Source organism: Octopus bimaculoides, chromosome 22, assembly GCF_046866305.1.
Source record: "Octopus bimaculoides isolate indiv1 chromosome 22, ASM4686630v1, whole genome shotgun sequence".
In the NCBI taxonomy this organism is placed as follows: Eukaryota; Metazoa; Mollusca; class Cephalopoda; order Octopoda; family Octopodidae; genus Octopus; species Octopus bimaculoides.
In genome coordinates, this window is record NC_142949.1 from 30,203,153 (window position 1) to 30,223,877 (window position 20,725).

General features: G+C 38.0%; 2 protein-coding genes across 4 annotated transcripts in view; one reads left to right on the forward strand and one right to left on the reverse strand.

The window, feature by feature from the left end:
* The window catches only part of LOC106874148 (signal recognition particle subunit SRP72), a 22,233-nt gene extending 20,900 nt beyond the window's left edge, over positions 1 to 1,333 (reverse strand). Inside the window, exon 1 of the mRNA XM_014921767.3 lies at positions 1,220 to 1,333. Coding sequence (XP_014777253.1) covers positions 1,220 to 1,307 — 88 coding nt within the window. The 5' untranslated portion in view covers positions 1,308 to 1,333. The remainder of the gene's footprint in view (positions 1 to 1,219) is intronic.
* On the forward strand, positions 1,262 to 20,420 carry LOC106874145 (negative elongation factor A). Of its 3 annotated transcripts, none has more exons than XM_089339967.1 (11): positions 1,262 to 1,384; positions 7,468 to 7,636; positions 8,505 to 8,666; positions 11,073 to 11,162; positions 12,320 to 12,540; positions 13,191 to 13,254; positions 13,734 to 13,858; positions 15,843 to 15,954; positions 16,874 to 17,157; positions 18,946 to 19,045; positions 20,133 to 20,420. In XM_089339967.1, exons 2-11 carry the CDS (start codon positions 7,480 to 7,482, stop codon positions 20,291 to 20,293), a joined length of 1,476 nt encoding a protein of 491 aa, XP_089196093.1. In that variant the 5' UTR covers positions 1,262 to 1,384; positions 7,468 to 7,479; the 3' UTR covers positions 20,294 to 20,420. The 3 variants fall into 3 exon arrangements, with proteins under 3 accessions (XP_089196093.1, XP_089196091.1, XP_089196092.1); XM_089339965.1 differs by lacking the exon at positions 1,262 to 1,384 and adding an exon at positions 1,611 to 3,635; XM_089339966.1 differs by lacking the exon at positions 1,262 to 1,384 and adding an exon at positions 4,088 to 6,306.
* The last annotated feature ends 305 nt before the right edge of the window (positions 20,421 to 20,725 follow it).

Sequence of the window (20,725 nt, forward strand, 5' to 3'; positions counted from 1 at the left end):
GGTGTGTGTATGTGTGTGTGTGTAATAAAGAGTGGAACCGTGTCAGAAACCAGGTTGTAATTCATGCCACAGAGATTTTAACACCAGATAATAAATGTTTAAATGAAATTAAATTTTTTTTTTGTGTGTGTGTGTGTGTTTTTGAATAGGTAATATGTGTTTTATTTTAGTTTCAACACACAGTATTAAATCAAGTCACTTGCCAGACAAGTACACCTCCAAAACAAACATATGTGCATATTACTAGTGAACCTGTCACTTGCCAAAAGTGAGAAAAGAAAAAAAAAAGATACCAGTCGGTATATTAGACGAATATTTTTGGCAAGGAGGAGGAGATATACAAATAACGATATCAGCTGTAGAATATCACTAATACATATTTTTATCAATATGTTCAAGTATTTCGACGGAATCACTTTGGTAGTGTACATAGATATACACACACAACACACAGATTATATATATACTGTCGCCAAAGGGATCACACTTAGTTAACAAAAGGATATAACGATAAAGGTGAAATATCGTGGTTTGTGGAGGTGTGTGCTTACTTGCCTGGAAAGTGATATTTGTTCTGACATCGTGTGTTGAAACTAAGACAATTACAGCGTGGAAGACACGTTAGCCATTCGATGCACTCAAAAACTGTTAACTTCACTTAAACATTTATTATTTATCATTTGCTGTAAAAATGTTCGTTGCTCCAACTGCGATCTGCACGCTAAGATTATGATACATATACATATATATATATAACATATTGTTGTATGTGCATATATGTATATCTAATAATAATCCTACAATAGATACAGGATCAGAAATGTTGAGGGGGTGGGGCTAGTCGATTACCTCAACCCCCAGTGCTCAAATGGTACGTGGAATTTACGAAACACGAAAGAATGGAAAGCAAAGTCGATTTCGGTGGAATTTGAACTCAGAATGTAAAAGAGCCGGAAGAAATGCCGCTAAGTATTTTGTCCGGAACTTATGATTATGATTTATATAAAATATATATTGTTGTGTATGATGCATATTACGCTTTCAGAAGATACCACGCAGTTGGGTCGAACCTGAAACCTCACAGATGGGAAGCGAACGTCTTCACCATTCGGCCACAAACTGCGCCTGCATATGGTGCACATTGGTCGATGTAATCATAGCAAAAAATAACAACAATAATAATAGTAACAACGATAACAACGACAAGACTACGACTTACTTTTGTTGGCTACTTTAATCCCCCTTTCATAATCTTGGCTTTGCTTTAATTTATTTAAATCTGAATACAGTTGTGTCAGACTCGTCATGCTGTGACACGCGACTCCGGCAGGACAAATGATACTTTATTGGACTTGGGAAATATAAGAGCGGATCTTTTAACCTCGTGAGTTATCGCCCCTTACTGAATTCTACCTTTTTTTTTTCTTTTTCGATGAGTTTGTTGTTGTCTTTTTTACGTACCTGTTTAATGTAAGTTAAAGGTTGAAGCGAGTAATAAAGATCTTTGCTGGTAATCTTTGATTATAGTCCCGATCGCAATAAAATTAAAACTGAAACGGGTATACGTTTATGAATGATCGTAGGATTGCACCGAGAAAGTTCCCCTCTGAGACACAAGTCCAGGCAAGATTGTTTATAGAAGACCAGCAGTCGTCCATGCATACCAGCCACCCCGCTCTATACCATTATATGTACATAGGGTAATGGGTAAAGACACCCTTCGTTCATGAATGACCATGGAATTGCACCTAGAAAGTTACCCTCCGAGGCACAAGTCCAGGCAAGGTTGTTTATGGAAGACCAGCAGTCGTCCATGCATACCACCCACCCCTTTCTACGCCACAGATGTTATCCAAGGGAAAGAGAAAAGGCCGATACAGTTTGGTACAAGTGACGTCGCAAGTCATTTCCACAGCTGAGTGAACTGGGGCAACGTGAAATAATGTCTTACTCAAGAACACGGGCCGATCAGGGAATTAAACCCACCGCCTCATGATTGTGAGCCCAACACTCAAACCACTGAGCCATGCGCCTTCACACCACCACTACCACTATTGTAAAAAAGCAATGGATCTGACAGTGGAGCTCCAGATATTTTACTTGTTTGCCTGTAATTTGGACACTTTTTAACGTAGTCTAATTATATATAGCACAGAGATCCCTCCTCCTTTTACTGAGTCGTCAAGGCATTATACTACACATGTTAACACTACGAACTGGCTACGTAACTCAGTATACCTGTCTTTTAGCTTCCCTTCCAGCTACCTGATGTAGTTCTCCGCTACCACCATTCCTCCAGGCCTGTTTCTTCGCTCTAATGGCCCTGTCTACTACACTGTTCCACTACCACGTTACCCTAAGTCTGATTGGAACTTAAAATATATCTACAACATATACTTAAAATATAAAATAAGCTTTGAAAAGTAAAGAGCTAAATTGTATTTAACATAATCAAATTAATACAATTCCTAATCACATCTGTTTGATATCTTATTAATCCACTTAAAATATTACATAGTTTACTGTATATAGAATATGTTTATAGGATGAAAATTAAATGAAAGAAGAAAAAAAGAAAGAAAATTATTTATTTAACAGATACAGGTATAAATACAATTCTAAAGTAGGGTCGGTTTGATATTTATTAATTCGCTTTAAAAAGTCAAAAACAAAACTATTCTGAAAGCACTGTATACAAATTAACTATTTTCGAAAAACAGGATCTATGTCCACGATATGCACAGTATTCCCGGATTCCTGGGAATTTCGGATAAAGGGTTGGGTACTGTAGTCTTGTGCTTAATTTCTGCCGACGTTAATTTAAAAGTGCCCCAGTAGTCCCAGTTAATTAACGAGGAAAGCCGATCTATTGCATAGTAAACGACTATAGGGTCTCCTAATACAACTTGGAACCTGTGGTAGAAATCGCTATTACGATTCGGCGGCGATCTAACAGAATCGTTAGCACGTCGAACAAATGCTTAATAGTATTTCTTTCGGATCTCTACGTTCTGAGTTCAAATTCCGCTGAGGTCGACTTTATCGTTTCACCGTTTTGTGGTCGATAAAATAAAAAGGCAAGTCAAGCACTGATATGACGATGTCATCGACTAAGCTTCCTCCTCTAAAATTTCTAGCTTTCTGCCTATAATAGAATTATAACATACGCAAGCAAAAACAAAATCTTTAAAAAGGAACAGACAAAATTCAATTATAAGAAGACAGAAAAAAAAATTATTCTCTCGTTAAAAAAAGAAATAATTTCTTTAAATTAATTTTTTTAATTTAAATCCCATTTCACAGACAATAAATACATTTCACTAAACATCTTTCATCCAATCAAATCTCTCGGTTTCATTCACTGCATAAGAGCGAATTAAAAATTTTAACGAATCGGAAGTACTGTTTGTATTTGCTCCCGCGCTTTTTTCACTATGGCTTCTGGAGACACTGCATTGTGGCTTCACAACAAATTAGGTTCGACGGACGATTTGTGGTCAGGCAAGACCATCTGCTCTCAGCTGTCCCGGGACAAATTACTGAGTATCCAGGGATGTTTCTACACGTTACAGCCTCACGTAAAAGTGAAAGTGATGTTGTCGTTTCTTCATTTGCCTCGGAGAAATGTAGAAGAGGTTTGTGTACAAACATAACAATTTCAGATGACATTATGTGGATATGTGTGTATATATAGATATGTATATATTTATATGTGTGTATATGTAAATTATATAGATATAAATACATATATACCACACTCGTATATACTCCTTGACATGCACGCACAAACATCGATACATCCATCCTTTTCCACAAGTATATATGTGTGTGTGTGTATGTATATGTAAATTATATAGATATAAATACATATATACCACACTCATATATATATTCTTTGACATGCACGCACAAACATCGATACATCCAACCCTCTCCACAAGTATATATATATATATATATATATATGTGTGTGTATACACAATGCACCTGAGGACTATACAATAAGTTCATTGTCTACATACACACACAAACATGATTCGTATACATGTACACACGCATCTCCACCTATATAGTCATACACACTCCTGTACATGCACGCACACAAATCCAACTATATATATGTGTGTGTGTGTGTGTGTGTGAAATCACATATATACATACATACACGTGTACTCCTTAATCACGTTAGATATATTCGTGTATTCTTAAATCGCGTTATATTTAGAGAAAGAAAGAGAGAGATCTACACCAATGTGCAATTATATATTGTTAAATATGTATATTTAATAACATATTTTGATTATATGTTGTGAATCGGGGCCTAATTTCCAGAAAATAATTATGTATGTATGTATACACAATCATGTTTTACTATGTTTTTTTACGTCCGGAAGGAGAAATATACTTTAATTTTAGAAGCATAGTTAATTCATAGAAGATAAACGGATATTAAAAAAAAAAAAAACATTTAGGTAGCTTGTTTAGTGTTTAATTAGAAACAGCATTAAAAATACAAGACATACCTACACAATTGTGCCCCGTCTCCGATTTTGTTTCTTCATAACGTTCTGAAGAATGGATATTTTTTAATGAGATTTTCTACTTGTACCTTTCAGATATTATAGATTACAATTATATGGGAATTTAATGTTAAAAAAGGGAAGAAATTGGTGGGCGCACATACATACTGATACACATTGCATGTATATATATATAGAGAGAGAGAGAAAATGAAACTTGAAATTTGGAAAAAATTTTGATGTTTTTAGTGTATATGTGTGCGCGACCATCAATTTGGCTTTGTGTTGTTCCTTCACCTTAAATTCTGATATAATCGTCATCTAGCCCATCTGGAAGATATTTGTGGAAAATTTCTTCAAAAAATATTTATTTTTCTGAAAGTTATGAGGAAACAAAGTCGCGTGGGTGGAGTGCACATTGTTGTATTTCAGGCAAAAATTAAACAGTAGACCTTAAAGCGTACTGTTATAAGACGGAGCAAAAGTTTTATTTTAAAAGCATAAAATATTTAGGCAACCAGTTCAATTGAAAACAAAATAGTAAAAGATACTAATTGTAAATGTTAACATGAGGAATTTCTAAAAGATAGAATTTCCTGAATGTAAAAAAAAAAAGAAAAAGGACAATCTATTTTGTTTTAATTTCCGTTCTCAATTTTTGGAAATTCTCCTCTTTAAATCACGTTACAAAATCATTGTTAAAATACGTATTGTGATGTTTGTGTGGATGACAGATCAAGTGCTTTTAACAGGTTTTAGTGTTTTGAATTATCATATCGATGGTGAAGTATCAGCTATATTTCTGAAATACACACCCAATCGATTCTGACCCCACACGCATACCTCTTTCTTTCTTTTTTTGTTGGTTTTATGACTAAAAAACACGAATATTATTTATCAACGTCACTCGGTCCCTGGGGTGGTTGGTGTTAGGAAGGACAGCCAGCTGCAAAAACCGTGCCAAAAACAGACACAGTACCCTGGTGTAGTTTTCTACCAGGCCAGCTCCTGCCAAACTGTGCATGCCAGCATAGAAGATGGACGTTAACTGACCACCATCATAACTTTTTCTTACATCCATCTGCTTTTCTATGTTGTCATGGATTGCATGGCACTTCTTAATGGAGTTTTACTGTTTTAATGGGTCCTGTGAGATGCTACCCTCTATATCAGGGGTTTTCAAACTGTGGTCCGCAGACCACAGGGGGTCCCTGGACAGCAAATATGTTTTATGGTCAATTTGATTTTATATATGTTTTTTTAATTGAAATCTTTTAATTGACAATAAACTTATTTGTTAAATACTGTTAAATAAATAAATGTAAAAATATATGTTATTTTAAGCAAATATTTATGTATAACTTTCATAAGCGTTTATAAGGGGGTCCCTAAGGTAAAGCCTGAAATATAAAGGGGTCCGCAAGTCAAAAAGTTTGAAAGCCTCTGCTCTATATAACAAGTCCCAACACCCTGTACCTATTCACAAAACTAATATACACCCATGTATGTGCGTGATGGTGATGGTGTGTGTGTGAAAGAGAGAGAGAGAGAGATAATTGTCGTTTTCCATCCCTTTTTCCATGCTGCCTTGGATTGGACAGTTCAACACGAACTGACGAGTGAGGGGTCTGCACCAAGCTTTGCTGTCTCTGGCTTGGTTTCTACAGCTTGATGCCCTTCCTATTGCCAACCATTTCACAGTGTACTGGGTGCTTTTTATCATGACACCAGCACAGGTGAGGTTACCAAGCACCTGAAAGACAAGATCCCTCAACTGAGACATTGTGTACGTATGTATATATATTATATATTGCTCTGTTGACCAGACTATTGAATATGTTTATACATTACTGGTTACAGTGTGCTTCCGTTTTTTTTATTGATTGTGCTTGTCCGTTCCATTTGGGCCCAAATTTTTTGACTGTGTCATTTTCCCATCAACTTAAAGGGCATCCAGTTGTAAGCCCTGTTAAAACAGACACAGTAGCCTGACAGGGAAGCAAGCTACTTACCACACAGCCACTATGCAAAAGTAGGCCCTACTAATTTGAGGGATTTTATGTTGTGGGTACTTAGTAACCTCACCAGTGCTGGTGCCACAAAATATAGATGGGAAGATGGCACTGAACAGAACTTGTTTCAGTCATTGGACTGTCGCCATGCTTGAGCAGTGTCTTGAAGGGTTTAGCTGAAAAAACTGATCCCCAGTACTTATTTTTTTAAGTCTGGTGTATTTTTGTTTTTGTTGGTCTCTTTCGCTGATCCACTAATTTATAGGGACATAAACAAACCAACACCAATTGTTAAGTGGTGGGTAGTGAGGGACAAACATATACACACACACACGTTGTCCAAGGTGCCACACAGTATGTATATATATATATGTATACGTGTTTGTATGTATATTGTATACATGTATGTGTATATATATAGTGGTTTGTGTGTTTTCTTGTCTACGTTTTGTTTGCAATGTCCTGTACCCGGATATGCACCTATACATACAGGTGGATGTCAGTATGCACATACCTGTACGTATATATGCATATACTCATTTACTATTTGTTTTATATATATATATATATATATATATATATATATATATATATATACACACACACACACACACACACAGTAGAAGTCTCTTCTGTTGATCACTTTGAGATGGAAGGTTTTAATTACCAATAATAAATAACACTCTTCAGTGAATATAATGTCTTGAATTTTATTTTTTATGTTTTTTATCTACTTTATTTTATTTTAATTTTTTGGTACTTGTGAATTTCGATAACAATATATAACAAGCTCTTTCATTCCATATCCATATTAAACAGATTATACTTTACATACATACAGACAAACAGACAGATAAGTTTCTGAACACCCAGAACCTGTTTCATTCTGTGGCCATCATCTTCATCTCTGACTCACTATCTTCTATTTCCAACAGTGGCAAAAAGAAATGGAAGAAATACTAACAATAGCATCAGGTGACAGTGACCACTGGGTTTCGACTGTTGCAGAAATTCTACAGACGTTCCCAGAGACCGGTGCCCTCAAACTTGATCTGGAGAACAACAGTGCATTTGCTGAAATTCTTGCAGACTTGAAGAAAGTCGGTTAGTATGTCCTTCTGCATAATCATTTAAGTAAGTGTCCCTGGTGTTGGTTTGTTTATGTGCTATTGGTTGTTGTTGGTGTATTCCTGATGTCTGACTCTCTCTTTCTCTACCTACAATGATGATGATTTTCTGTGCTTGCAGTGTATTTCAAAGGAAATTATTTCTTTCTTTTATTGGCCGCAAGGCCAATATATATATAACAAAACTGTCCGATGAACGGGAACATGAAACTCCGAGTAACAGTCTTTTGTTATATTTCGGCTGCTTTTAAATAAAGTATATATATATATATATATATATATATAGTAAAAATTTACAAAAAAACAAAAGACGAAGACGCGTGTGTAAACAACAAACAGATGTATTAGTTTAATGATCGGGAAGTGAGAAAGTCTTTTACATTTCGAGCCTACGCTCTTCAACAGAAAGCAATACAGAAATAAACAGGGAGAGAAAATAGAAAAAAGGTTTAGTGGCTAGTGATCTAGCATGATGGCTGTCCACTTGTGACCGAGGAAGATCATTGCTGACCTTTAGGACCATTGTATGCTCTAAAAGTAACTTATATTTTGCACTTGCATTATTTAGTATCCATGGACACTAAATGATGATGATGATAATAACGATGACAGACACTGCAATCTATAGTATTTGGTATAATTCCTGGCAGAGATTTCTTCTAACATGAAACATCAATTGCATCACTCTGATTAATGTCACCAGTGTTATTTTGAATGTTGCAATGTAGGGAGAAGGGGTCTTGTGGGAAGGTTAATGGGCACTGCTTTACTTTATGTAGCCAGGTCATAATCAAAAGAAATCGAGGAACTTAAAATGCTTTTTGTTTGTTATTTCTTCTAACCAGTACGGAAGAATGTCGATAACCGAATGTTGCCGATAGAATGTCAGTTCCTGAACAAGACAGCTCTGCTTTCTGTGGCCGGCCAATTACCTCAACCTGTGAAACATTTTGCCCTGAAACGAAAACCCAAGTCTGCTACCTTAAGGGCAGAGTTGCTGCAGAAATGTAAGTTTGAATTTATTTTCCAATTTTAAAAATCTGTGTGTGTGTGTATATATATGTGTGTGTGTGTGTGTGTGTGTGTGTACACACATATATAGACACTTATATACATATATATATATATAAAGAGAGAGAGAGAGAGAGAGATTTTATACATACGTGTGTGTGTATATATATATATGTATAGTTCACAGATGAGATCCCAGAGATTCTCCATATAGAAGACACTTAGTAGTCCTCGAAAAATTCAAACTTAGACTCCAATGTTTTTACAAGGGATCATTCCATGAGGTAAAGAAACGCCATAAGAGGGATCAAGTTGAGCGGGCATAGAGGCAATTATGGGGACAAACTAATTAGGCACATCAAATATATTTGATGTATCTTATTTGTTTACCTGCATAATTGCCTATATATATATATATTTGTGTGTGTGTGTATATATGTATATATATATATATATATATATATATATATATATATATATATATATTGATAGAAAAGGTAAGACCAGAAAAGAAAGAAAGAGACCTCGATATTAAGTAAATAGAAGAATTTATCTGTAAATAATATGTGACACTTATTCGGATGCCGGGGCGGAAACCCATGCCGCCATCTCTTCAGTTATCTGGCCATCGAAAATTCTATCGAAGATTTTATCATGACTACCGAATAATTGTCATATATATATATATATATATATATATATATACACACACACACTCAGCTCTAAATGAGTAACCCTGTAACAGACTGGTGTCCTATCCAGGGGGAATACCATGGAAACTGGGTAACACCAGCCTGATGAGTTTTAGGATTCAAGAGAGTAGTGTCCTAGTGACTGACTGTATCTTCAGATATTTCATAAAACAGTGGAACACCTAAAGATTTTGCTACTATCTTTGTCAGGTTAAATGAAGACGTAAGGCTCCATTGTTAGTTCTGACACTCCTTTTGATAGTTTGAGACTGTGAATACCTCTTATTTCCAAGTCTCTTTGCTTGGCTACAGAAAGAATATCTTTACCTTATGAGGACACAAGCAATAGAAGTTATTGAGACATGCGAATAATCCAGGTCCTTGCCTTCAGACACGAGTTACTTCCCTTGCCCATCACTGCTTTCCATGTGATCTTTCTTAACTGCATCAACAATGCCTTTTGTGCTTAGTCTAGTGCAAATGTGTTTTGAACTTGTTTATCTTCCCCTACACCAAGTTCAATATCTTGATTCTCAACCTACAAGAATATACCAACAAATGATGAATGCAGTAACATGTTGCAACAGTGCATGACCCCACATCTGACCTGACCTCTGTGTGTATGTGTATTTTTGCCTCCAGTTCTAAAAAGTACCATCACAGGTTGGATATCTTAGCAGCCATGCCAAATTTTCACTATTTGAACTGCTGCTCCTTATTGTCTCATTCCTCCTTTTAATATACATGCACACATACACACATATATATAGAAAAAACAAAGCAAAATATTCAGACAGTCACACGATACATAAAAGGACAGGAACAAACAAGTATGGGTCATTCGGAGCTTTCTTTTGTCAGTCGAGTTCCAGATCGTCATTGCAGTTTTCGCCGGTTATATATATATTTATATACTATTTAATATTTTACTTGTTTCAGTCATTTGACTGCGGCCATGCTGGAGCACCGCCTTTAGTCAAGCAAATCGACCCCGGGACTTATTCTTTGTAAGCTTAGTACTTATTCTATCGGTCTCTTTTATCGAACTGCTAAGTGACGGGGACATAAACACACCAGCATCGTTTGTCCAGCAATGCTAGGGGGACAAACACAGACACACAAACACACACACACACATATATATACACATATATACGACGGGCTTCTTTCAGTTTCCGTCTACCAAATCCACTCAAGGCTTTGGTCGGCCCGAGGCTATAGTAGAAGACATTTGCCCAAGATGCCACGCAGTGGGACTGAACCCGGAACCATGTGGTTGGTAAGCAAGCTACTTACCACACAGCCACTCCTGCGCCTATATATATATATATATATATATATATATATAATTCAAATTTACAGAAAACAAGAGACGAAGACAGGTGAAAGAACAACAAGCAGGTTTGTTTGTTAAATGCTAAGGAAGAATGGAAAAGTCTTTGACATTTCAAGCCTGTGCTCTTCAACAGAAAGGATTTAGAGGGGAGAAAACGAAGTTAGAATGAAAAAAAAATGTTCAGGGATTAATGTTTCAACATGAAGAAATATGTGTGTGTGTGTATATGGAAATTTAAACATATTGAACACACATACACAAGGTATGTGTTTTGCCAGTTCATGTATGTGAATTTGATATTGTTTATCCCCTCCCCTCCCGGGCTACTTCTCATTTATACAGAAACTTAAGTTCTATTTCTTCCTCTTTTGTAGCCACTGAAGTTGCCAACAATCGTAAAAATAACGTGAATAATACAGTTCCTGTCAAAGTGAGGAATTTTTCCAAAAAACTCGATGATCCAAGTGAGTATATAATTTTATTACCTCTGCCTTAGCAAAGACAGCGGTATTGTTTTCAGTCGTGTTCGTTTGTTTGTCCATGGACAAGATATCTCAAGAACCACTGGATGGATTCAGATGAAACTTTCAGGGAACTTTGGCCTCGTGACTAGCATGAACTGATTAGATTTTGGGATCGATCCAGTACCAACCAGACAAGGATTCTGGATTATTTGTTATATTTACTTTACATGGTTACAATCTTATGTTAACTTTCAAGTCTTTCTCAATTATCTCTCTTTAGGCTGTAACTATTTTGAATGGTGAATTTGTTAACTTGAATAAGGATAAACTATTTGTTCTATCGCCACCTTCACATTCCATGACTACCATTGGGATCGATCAGTTACTGGACAAGGATTCTGGATTATTTTTCCTGTGTTTTACTTAATTTTTTTAGAGCGGTTGGGTTCATTTTTAGTATTCTCGTTTGTGAGAGCAGTCGAGTTTATTTCAGATATTCTCATTTTAAAAATCATCTCCAGCTAATCGTTGAGAGAAAATTGGTGTTGCCTTGGCAGAGGTTTGTGCTCTCTGAGAGTTTTTGTTATCATTATTATTATTATTACGCTAGTGCATGCTAATTTAATTAGCAGGTATATCTTTCTTAGGATTCTTGCAGAATATTGGATGGTACTTTTCAGGTCAGCAATGAGAGTTTCAATTCCAATGTCTTTCAGTCTGCATACTGGGGTCGATGTAATCAACTTACCTTCTCACAGTAAATTGCTGGCCTTGTGCCAAAATTTGAAATCATTATTATAAATGTTATTATTAAGGTGATGAGCTGGAAGAATTGTTTCCAATGCCAGACAAAGTGCTTAGCGCCTTTTCTTCCAACTCTTTATATTATGAGTTCAAATTCCACTGAAGTTGACTTTGCTTTTCATCCTTGGGCAAGTGTCTTTTACCAAATCCACTTTGATCAACCCAGGGCTATAGTATAAGACATTTGTCAAAGGTGCCCTGCGGTTGAACTCAAAACCATATGGTTGACAAGCAAATTCCTTACCACGTAGCCACACCTGTGAAATAATGATGCTGATTATGTTTAATCATGTTTTTCTTTTCCTGTGTCTTCATTTTTATGTATGAATTTTTTTTCTTTTTGTATTCTTTAGCATTTACAAAGACCACACCAACCAATAACCGAAGTCCTTCCTCAGCCAATCCCCTGACAGTTGCGGGAACTCCTGGCACTCCTTCCACACCAACTTCTACAACACCATCAACAAGCAACTGCTTCCTCTCTGCTAGCACTGGTCTCAGTCGGAGCAGCAGCCTCACTCCTCGTGCCACTGCCTCGACAGGAAGTCTACGAGGCAAAGAGGGTGGCATCAAGGTGAGTCCATTGAACAACTTGTTATCTAGTTCTGCCCCACTGCCCAAAGCAGCACTGGCATCGGCCACGTTCAGATGGTGTTTTTTTTATGTGCTACCAGCATGGGGCTCACAACTACAATTTCCATTTGATTTGATTTTGATATTGCTGATGTTGATGTACTTGACTCAATAGGTCTCCTCAAGCACGGCAGTAGGAACAAATTGTATGTGTGAGTGTGTGTGTGTTTATATATGTATATATATATGGCAATGTGGCCGATGCCAGTGTTGTGTAACCAGTACCTGTGCCGGTGGCACATAAAAAGCACCTTTTAAGTGCTGGACCTCATAGTGGCAATGACAAATGACTGAGAATCTTGGGAATATGTTGTGCTTGAGAAGGAAGATCCATCAAGCCAAGTGAAATCGTAGTCGTCGCAGATACTGGTGTTAGACAACTGGCACCAGTTCTTGTGGCATGTAAAAGCACACGTTACACTCAGAGTGGTTGGCATTAGGAAGGGCATCCAGCCATAGAAAACCATGCCATATCAGACTGGAATCTGGTGTAGCCTTCCAGCATGGACAATGGACGTTAAATGATGATGACGATAATGGTATATGTGTGTATGTAGTATATGTAGTTCTAATATTTTGGTCCAATTTCAGCTTATAGAAATTGCTGAACAGCCTGTTGGGGCAAAAGAAGCGAAACGACGGAAGAAGATTGCCGGTGAGTTGGACATTATATGGTTATTGTTGTAGTTTTTTAACCTAAGTCAGCCTTCATCCAACAAATCTATGATCAATATTGTTCCACCCATGACCACTGAATTCTTATAAAGAGTAACATGTCTTATTGACACAGGAGAAAAGTGTTGGAGTCTCGCATGTTGATAGTCGGAAGTTACATCTGTGTACCCCCACTTTGTTAAAATCATATATCCACAACTAAGAATATAAAACAATCTGTCCGACCTATGCCAGTATGGAAAGCAGACATTAAACAACGATAATTATGACATATTAATTGGCAATAATTTATTTAAAAAAGTTGAATTTTGAAGTTGGGGAAGCTGTGTATTTATATTTATAGCTTTTGTGTTGCCATCATGTACATTAGATATAAAACTAACTGTAAAATTTAGAGAATCATTTCCTGTTGTTTTGCCATTGGAATTTAATATCTGAGCAAATGTTTTCTGTTTTCAGATCAAGAGGCTATTGGTCAGCAGAAGAAAGAAAAGGAAACAGCAACAGCAGCGACATCAACTGTGGAAACCACAACGTCTTACACACCAGATTACGCTGTTGGTTTGGTGACACCCGCTCTAGCGGTGAGTTTTGCTGTTTACAAATTATCATCAATGGTAGCTGCATTGCCAATGAGGAAAAAAAAACATTATTCTATTTGCTTTTATGAAGAAATTTTACTTCTATAAAAACAACTGCAACTACTTGTTACCCCTTGCTTTTCAAATGATATTCGTGATTCACCATGTTCACCACTTGCTGCATTCCGATAATCCCCATCCCTATACATCTGCCACCCTTGTTTTGCACTTTTGCGAACTTACCGACCCACCCATACCACTTCTCTTATATTCACCCTTCTTGTATAACTTAAGGGTGTTCTCCTATACATCTTCACTACCATCTTCATTCTTGTCCGACTGGGGTAGCTATGTTTCTCCTTTGATGGCAAGACCCCTGCTCCTGTTTCTCTCATCATACTCTGACCCTTAAACATTTAAACCGGCCATATCCGGCCAAAATTTTCCCATTTGTCTTATGCTCAAACTGACCAAATCCCAGCTCTCACACCTACCGTACAATGTTATTCTCGATGAAACAATCACATCATTGAAATCTGCGAAGACCTGTTGGGGCAAGCGAAATCGGGATGGCACCTGTGCCCAGCATCGCCTTTCTGGCACTTGTGCCCGTGGCATGTGTAAGGACTTTCAAGTGAGATTGTTGCCAGTGCCACCGAACTGGCTCCTGTTGTTTTTTCGTGTTTGTTCTTTTTGGGATTTACTGTATATATATATATATATATATATATATATATATATATACATATATATATATATATATATATATATATATATATGTTGTTGTACTTGGGGATGGTCATATTGCCAGTTTAGCCAATAACAACACACGCACTGTATATTTGGTGTTAATTTGCTTCAGCTTTATATTACATTAATCTTAATCTTATTTCGGCCAGAGTTCTTTCGTCACACTTCTGTGACCTCATCAGTGGTCCTTTGTTTCCTTCCTTCTTATGTGTGTCTCACCTTGCTAAATATCAGCCATTTTGTATTTTGTATTCCTATTGTATGTGTCTATGCATGCGTGTCCTTCAATGTGTCTGTGTCTTTTGTAAGTGCATGTGTGTATGGGGAGTGTCTGTATCACCTATATTCTCTGTTAATACGTGTTCGTTTGTATTTGTTTTTATTTATTTATTTGTTCATGTGTGTGTGTGTGTGTTTTTTGTTTTTTTTTTGTTTAATTCCATTTGTTTAGCTATGTATTGTATTATACTTTGTTCATATTATTATTGGTTTATGAGTAACATGTTGTCACATGCTGTGGTTTGTGTTTTGTTAGTGGTGTGTGTTAGTGTTCCATTCTAGTTTCCTATTCAGGCTAGGTTTCTCTTCTATTATTTGTGTAGCTTCAGTAATTTGTCTAAGTGCTGCATCACTGCTATGTGTAGATAAGATTTTAATTTCTATGTTGTTGATTGAGCCTCTATGTTCTTGCTCAGCGTGCTGGTACAGACACACACGCACACACACACACATGAACAAATAAATAAATAAAAACAAATACAAACGAACACGTATTAACAGAATATAGGTGATACAGACACTCCCCATACACACATGCACTTACAAAAGACACAGACACATTGAAAGACACGCATGCGTAGACACATACAATAGGAATACGAAATACAAAATGGCTGATAGTTAGCAAGGTGAGACACACATAAGAAAGAAGGAAACAAAGGACCACTGATGAGGTCACAGAAGTGTGACGAAAGAACTCTGGCCGAAATAAGATTAAGATTAATGTAATATAAAGCTGAAGCAAATTAACACCAAATATACAGTGCGTGTGTTTTTATTGGCTAAACTGGCAATATGACCATCCCCAAGTACAACAACATCTGTTTCAACACACGATTTCACATCAAAAATCTTGCAAAACAAATATATATATATATATATATATATAATATGTACGTACATATGAGAGTTTTCTACAACAATGAACTATATATATTTTCCTCTACTCCTTTTTCAGAAATTACCTACTCCTGTCGGTGTTACTTCCACAAACAGTTTATCTACAACCACACCCACATATGTTCCAACCACCAATGCTTGGTCGCCAGTTGGACCTACTATCCTATCAGGTAAGCCATTTTGCTAAGACGTTCATTTTACGACTGTGTGGTCCTCTCTCTCAGATATCAACTCTAGTTGTAAAGAAATTTGGTCGAGGGTCTTCTGCCATCACAATCTTGGGTTGACCGATACGAACATCCTGCAAGTCAAATTTTGTTGAGGGAAACTATACAGAAGCTGTTATGCTTGTGTAAGAGAGAGAATTTTAAAGATTTGGCATGGGTTCTTCTTTCTGCCAACCACTCTACGGAGTATACTTGGTGATTTTCTTGAGTGCCGCTAGCACTTGTGAGCTTGCCATGTAACCTGCAAGACAGAAAAGAACAGGATAAGAGTTCCATAAACGGTTCAGGGACGGTGGAGGTGAATCATTTTATGTCATGTGTTAAAAGAGACAAACATATTAAGTGATGACAGTAACACACACACACACACACACACACATATACATGTATGTATGTATACGCTTTCACTTGTTTCAGTCATTTGACTGTGGCCATGCTGGAGCACTGCCTTTAGTCGAGCAAGTCGACCCTAGGACTTATTCTATTGGGCTCTTTTGCTGAACCGCTAAGTTACGGGGACATAAAGACACCAGCATCGGTTGTCAAGTGATGTTTGGGGAAGACACACCGACACACAAACATACACACACACATACGTATATATACATATATACGACGTGCTTCTTTCAGTTTCCGTCTACCATATCCACTCACAAGGCTTTGTTCGGCCCGAGGCTATAGTAGAAGACACTTACCCGAGGTGCCACGCAGCGGGACTGAACCTGGAACCCTGGGGTTAGTAAGCAAGCTACTTACCACACAGCCACTCTCCTACACTCCTATGTATGTATATATATATATAGGTGTATATTCTTTTGTTTCCTCTCTCTAAAACTTAGTCGTTTTGCACTTTTGTTTGCAGTGACCAACACCTCCAGCAGCACGACTCCACAGGCCCGAGAAAACCTCCAGCTCCAGTTACAACAGCAGCTCGGGCAGTCGCAAATCCAGTCGGCTACTTTGTTGTCCACCACAAGCACGGCAACAGCTGGCACCCAATCACAGACCCTTGTCATCCAGGCTTCAAACCAGATCCACACGACGACGACAACAGCCACCTCTACAACAGCATCGACACAGGTAACTGTGTCCACGTCAACAGTGTCAACAGCGAACAGTCAACAACCAAAGAAATTACTGCTGATGGTAAATATGCTGTTTCTTCGTTTTGATGGGATGAGGGCTTTTGGCAAAGATGGGAAGGGAGTTTTTTTTTTGTTTTTTGTTTTTTTATGGGGAGACGATAAAGGATAAAGCGCCTTATTTTTTTTTTTTTTTGCGCCCTTTCAAAGCCTAGCCAGGATCATGGGCCCGGTTTCCCAGTTTCTGTGGCGTATGTGTTCCCCCACCAGCTGGATGGGACGCCAGTCCATCGCAGCGTTACTCAAGAAACAGGAAGAAAGAGTGAGAGAAAGTGGGGGCAAAAGAGTACAACAGGGGTCGCCACCACCCCCTGCCAGAGCCTCGTGGAGCTTTAGGTGTTTTTGCTCAATAAACACGCACAAGGCCCGGTCTGGGAATCGAAACCGCAATCCTCCGACCGCAAGTCCGCTGCCCTAACCACTGGGCCATTGTGCCTCCACGATAAAGCACCTTGCTAAGTCATATAATCCCACTTTCCCAGTTCCCATGTTGTATATATTCCCCACTGGATAGGACATCGGTCCATTGCAGACTTACTCGATTTTGTCAGCTGAGTGGACAGGGACATTGTGAAATGACACATTTTATTCAAGAACATAACACTTTGTCTGGTCCAGGAATTGATTATAACCAGTAAATGACACCTCCACTCTGAAGGGGAGAACGGAGTTTGTGTTTTGTTGAGAGAGGGCTGTTTGTCTTCTTTACTCCTGTGGTTAACTCTAGCATTGAAATTATTCATATCTGGCCCAAATATTGTACAAGTCTTATGTTCAAGCTGGGTACATCAGACCTCTCACACCTACCCTACAAGCTCATTCTAAAAATAAACAATCATTTCATCAAGACATCAAAGCTATGAGATAATGCAAAATGAAACCATTTCCACCAAAACACGATTTGAAATAGTGTGAAATTCTTAACAGTGCAAAAAAAATTTTTTTTTTTGTTAATGTTTAAGCATTTAGCGTTTAAACCTGCTGAATCTGGTCAAAATATTCTGCTTGGTTTTTGTCGATGCTAGCCAAATGTTAATCTAAAAATAAACCACTACATCCTCAAGATCTCAAAGCTCCAAGACAATACATGATTAATTTGGATAAATGTGAATATGGGTGCAGGCATGGCTGTGTGGTAAGAAGCTTGCTTCCCTACCACATGGTTCCAGGTTCAGTCCCACTCTGTGGCACCTTGGGCTAGAGTCTTCTACTATAGCCTCGGGCCAACCAAAGCCTTGTGAGTGGATTTAGTAGGTGGAAACCTAAAGACCATCATATGTATATGTATATATTTATCTTTCTTTGTTCCCCCCCAATATCACTTGACAACCAATGTTGGTATGTTTATGTCCATGTAACTTAGCAGTTTGGCAAAAGTGACCGGTAGAATAAAGAGCCAGACGAAATGTAGCCAAGCATTTTGTCTGATGTGCCAATGATACTTCTAGATCACCTTGTGTGTGTGTGTGTTATTTCTTTACTACCCACAAAGGGCTACACACAGGGGATTATATCGACCCCAGTGCGTAACTGGTACTTATTTAATCGACCCCGAAAGGATGAAAGGCAAAGTCGACCTCGGCGGAATTTGAACTCAGAACGTAGCGGCAGACGAAATACCGTTCAGCATTTCGCCCGGCGTGCTACCGATTCTGCCAGCTCGCCACCTTTTGTGTGTGTGTGTGTTGCTCTCGTTATTTGGTGAGATACCTAAGTGTGTGTATCTGTGTCTTGTTATTGTTGTTTCTTAATGTTACCATTTTTACGATTCCAAATTGGTTGTCTTTTGCAGAAAGAACATGTTTCTGAAGCCAAGGAAATGTTCAGCACATCCAATAAAGTGACTCGACCAGAGAAGGCATTGATCCTAGCGTTTATGGCAGGATCGCGAGGTCTGTATATTATTATCGCATCTTCCATTAATTGTCAAAATCACATTGGCATCATTAATGTCCTCCTTCATCATCATCATCATCATCATCATCGTCATCATTATGCATACCTATGTGTATATTTAACATTTTTGTTCGCTGGCACTCCATCTCTTACGACAATGAGGGTCCCAGTTGATCTGATCAACGGAACAGCCTGCTCATGAAATTAACATGCAAGTGGCTGAGTACTCCACAGACACACATACCCTTAACATAGGTCTCAGGAAGATTCTGCGTGACACAGAATGTGACAAAGCTGGCCCTTTGAAATACAGGTACTACTCATTTTTCCCAGCTGAGTGGACTGGAGCAGTGTGAAATAAAGTGTCTTGCTCAAGGAAAAAATTCACCGCTGGTGATTGAACTCGCGACCTTATGATCATGAGCCGAATTCCCTAACCACTAAGCTACACTCCTTCACTATATAATATATTTATATAGATATATATACACATACATCATCATCATCGTTTAACGTCTGCTTTCCATGGGTTGGACAATGTTCCAGGTTCAGTCCCACTCTGTGGCACCTTGGGCAAGTGTCTTCTACTATAGCCTCAGGCCGACCAAAGCATTGTGAGTGGATTTGGTAGACGGAAATTGAAAAGAAGCCTGTCGTATAGATATATATATGCGTGTGTGTGTGTGTGTATATATATATGTATGTGTGTGTCTGTGTTTGTCCCCCCAACATCGCTTGACAACCGATACTGCTTGTGTTTACGTCCCCGTAACTTAGCAGTTCGGCCAAAGGGACCGATAGAATAAGTACTAGGCTTACAAAGAATAAATCCTGGGGTCGATTTGCGTCGACTAAAGGCGGTGCTCCAGCATGGCCGCAGTCAAATGGCTGAAACAAGTAAAGAGTTGATGCACATAAAATTTTCACAATAAAATCTTACATAGACCCACCAGAGGGCCGTATGGACCCTGGTTGAGAACCACTGGGTTAGGTGAACTCAGCCAATACTAAACATGAACTTAACGATTCAATTTGATTTATTGTAATTTAATTTAATGCTGCTTTGTGTTGTGTCATTTGCAGTTAACCCGTGTCCTGAGCAAGGAGACATCATTAGTATACGCCTCAGTGAAAACGAGGAGATTCGAGCACAACCAGAAGGAACAAAGAAGGTTACCGTGGAGACTTTCTTCCAAATGAACTATGTCACCGGTGAATGGAAACGTGTTAGTAAAACACACTAAATTAAACTCGTTAGGAGAGAAACAGAGAGAGAGAGAGAGAGATTGAGTGAGAGAGTGAGAGAGAGTAACCAAACAACCAACCGATGGATTGATAAAATAAAGAAATAATGATAATAAAGAAAAGAAAGATGTATAAATTATTTAATGAGACTACTTACAAAGCAACAAACAGTGACACATCCTAAGCTTGTTTGCACACACACACACACACACACACACACACACACACACACATACACATTCATTCAACAGCATGCATGGTGGGACTGAATATAAGATTTATCAGGCTTCTACAACATGCTGATCCTAATCTCCCCTGTGTACGAGGACATGAAGAGGATTGTAGGCAAAAGTTTGCCTTCCCTTTCTCGTTCTATTATAACACATACATACATACGGGAACACACACACACATATACCCATCCATATGTA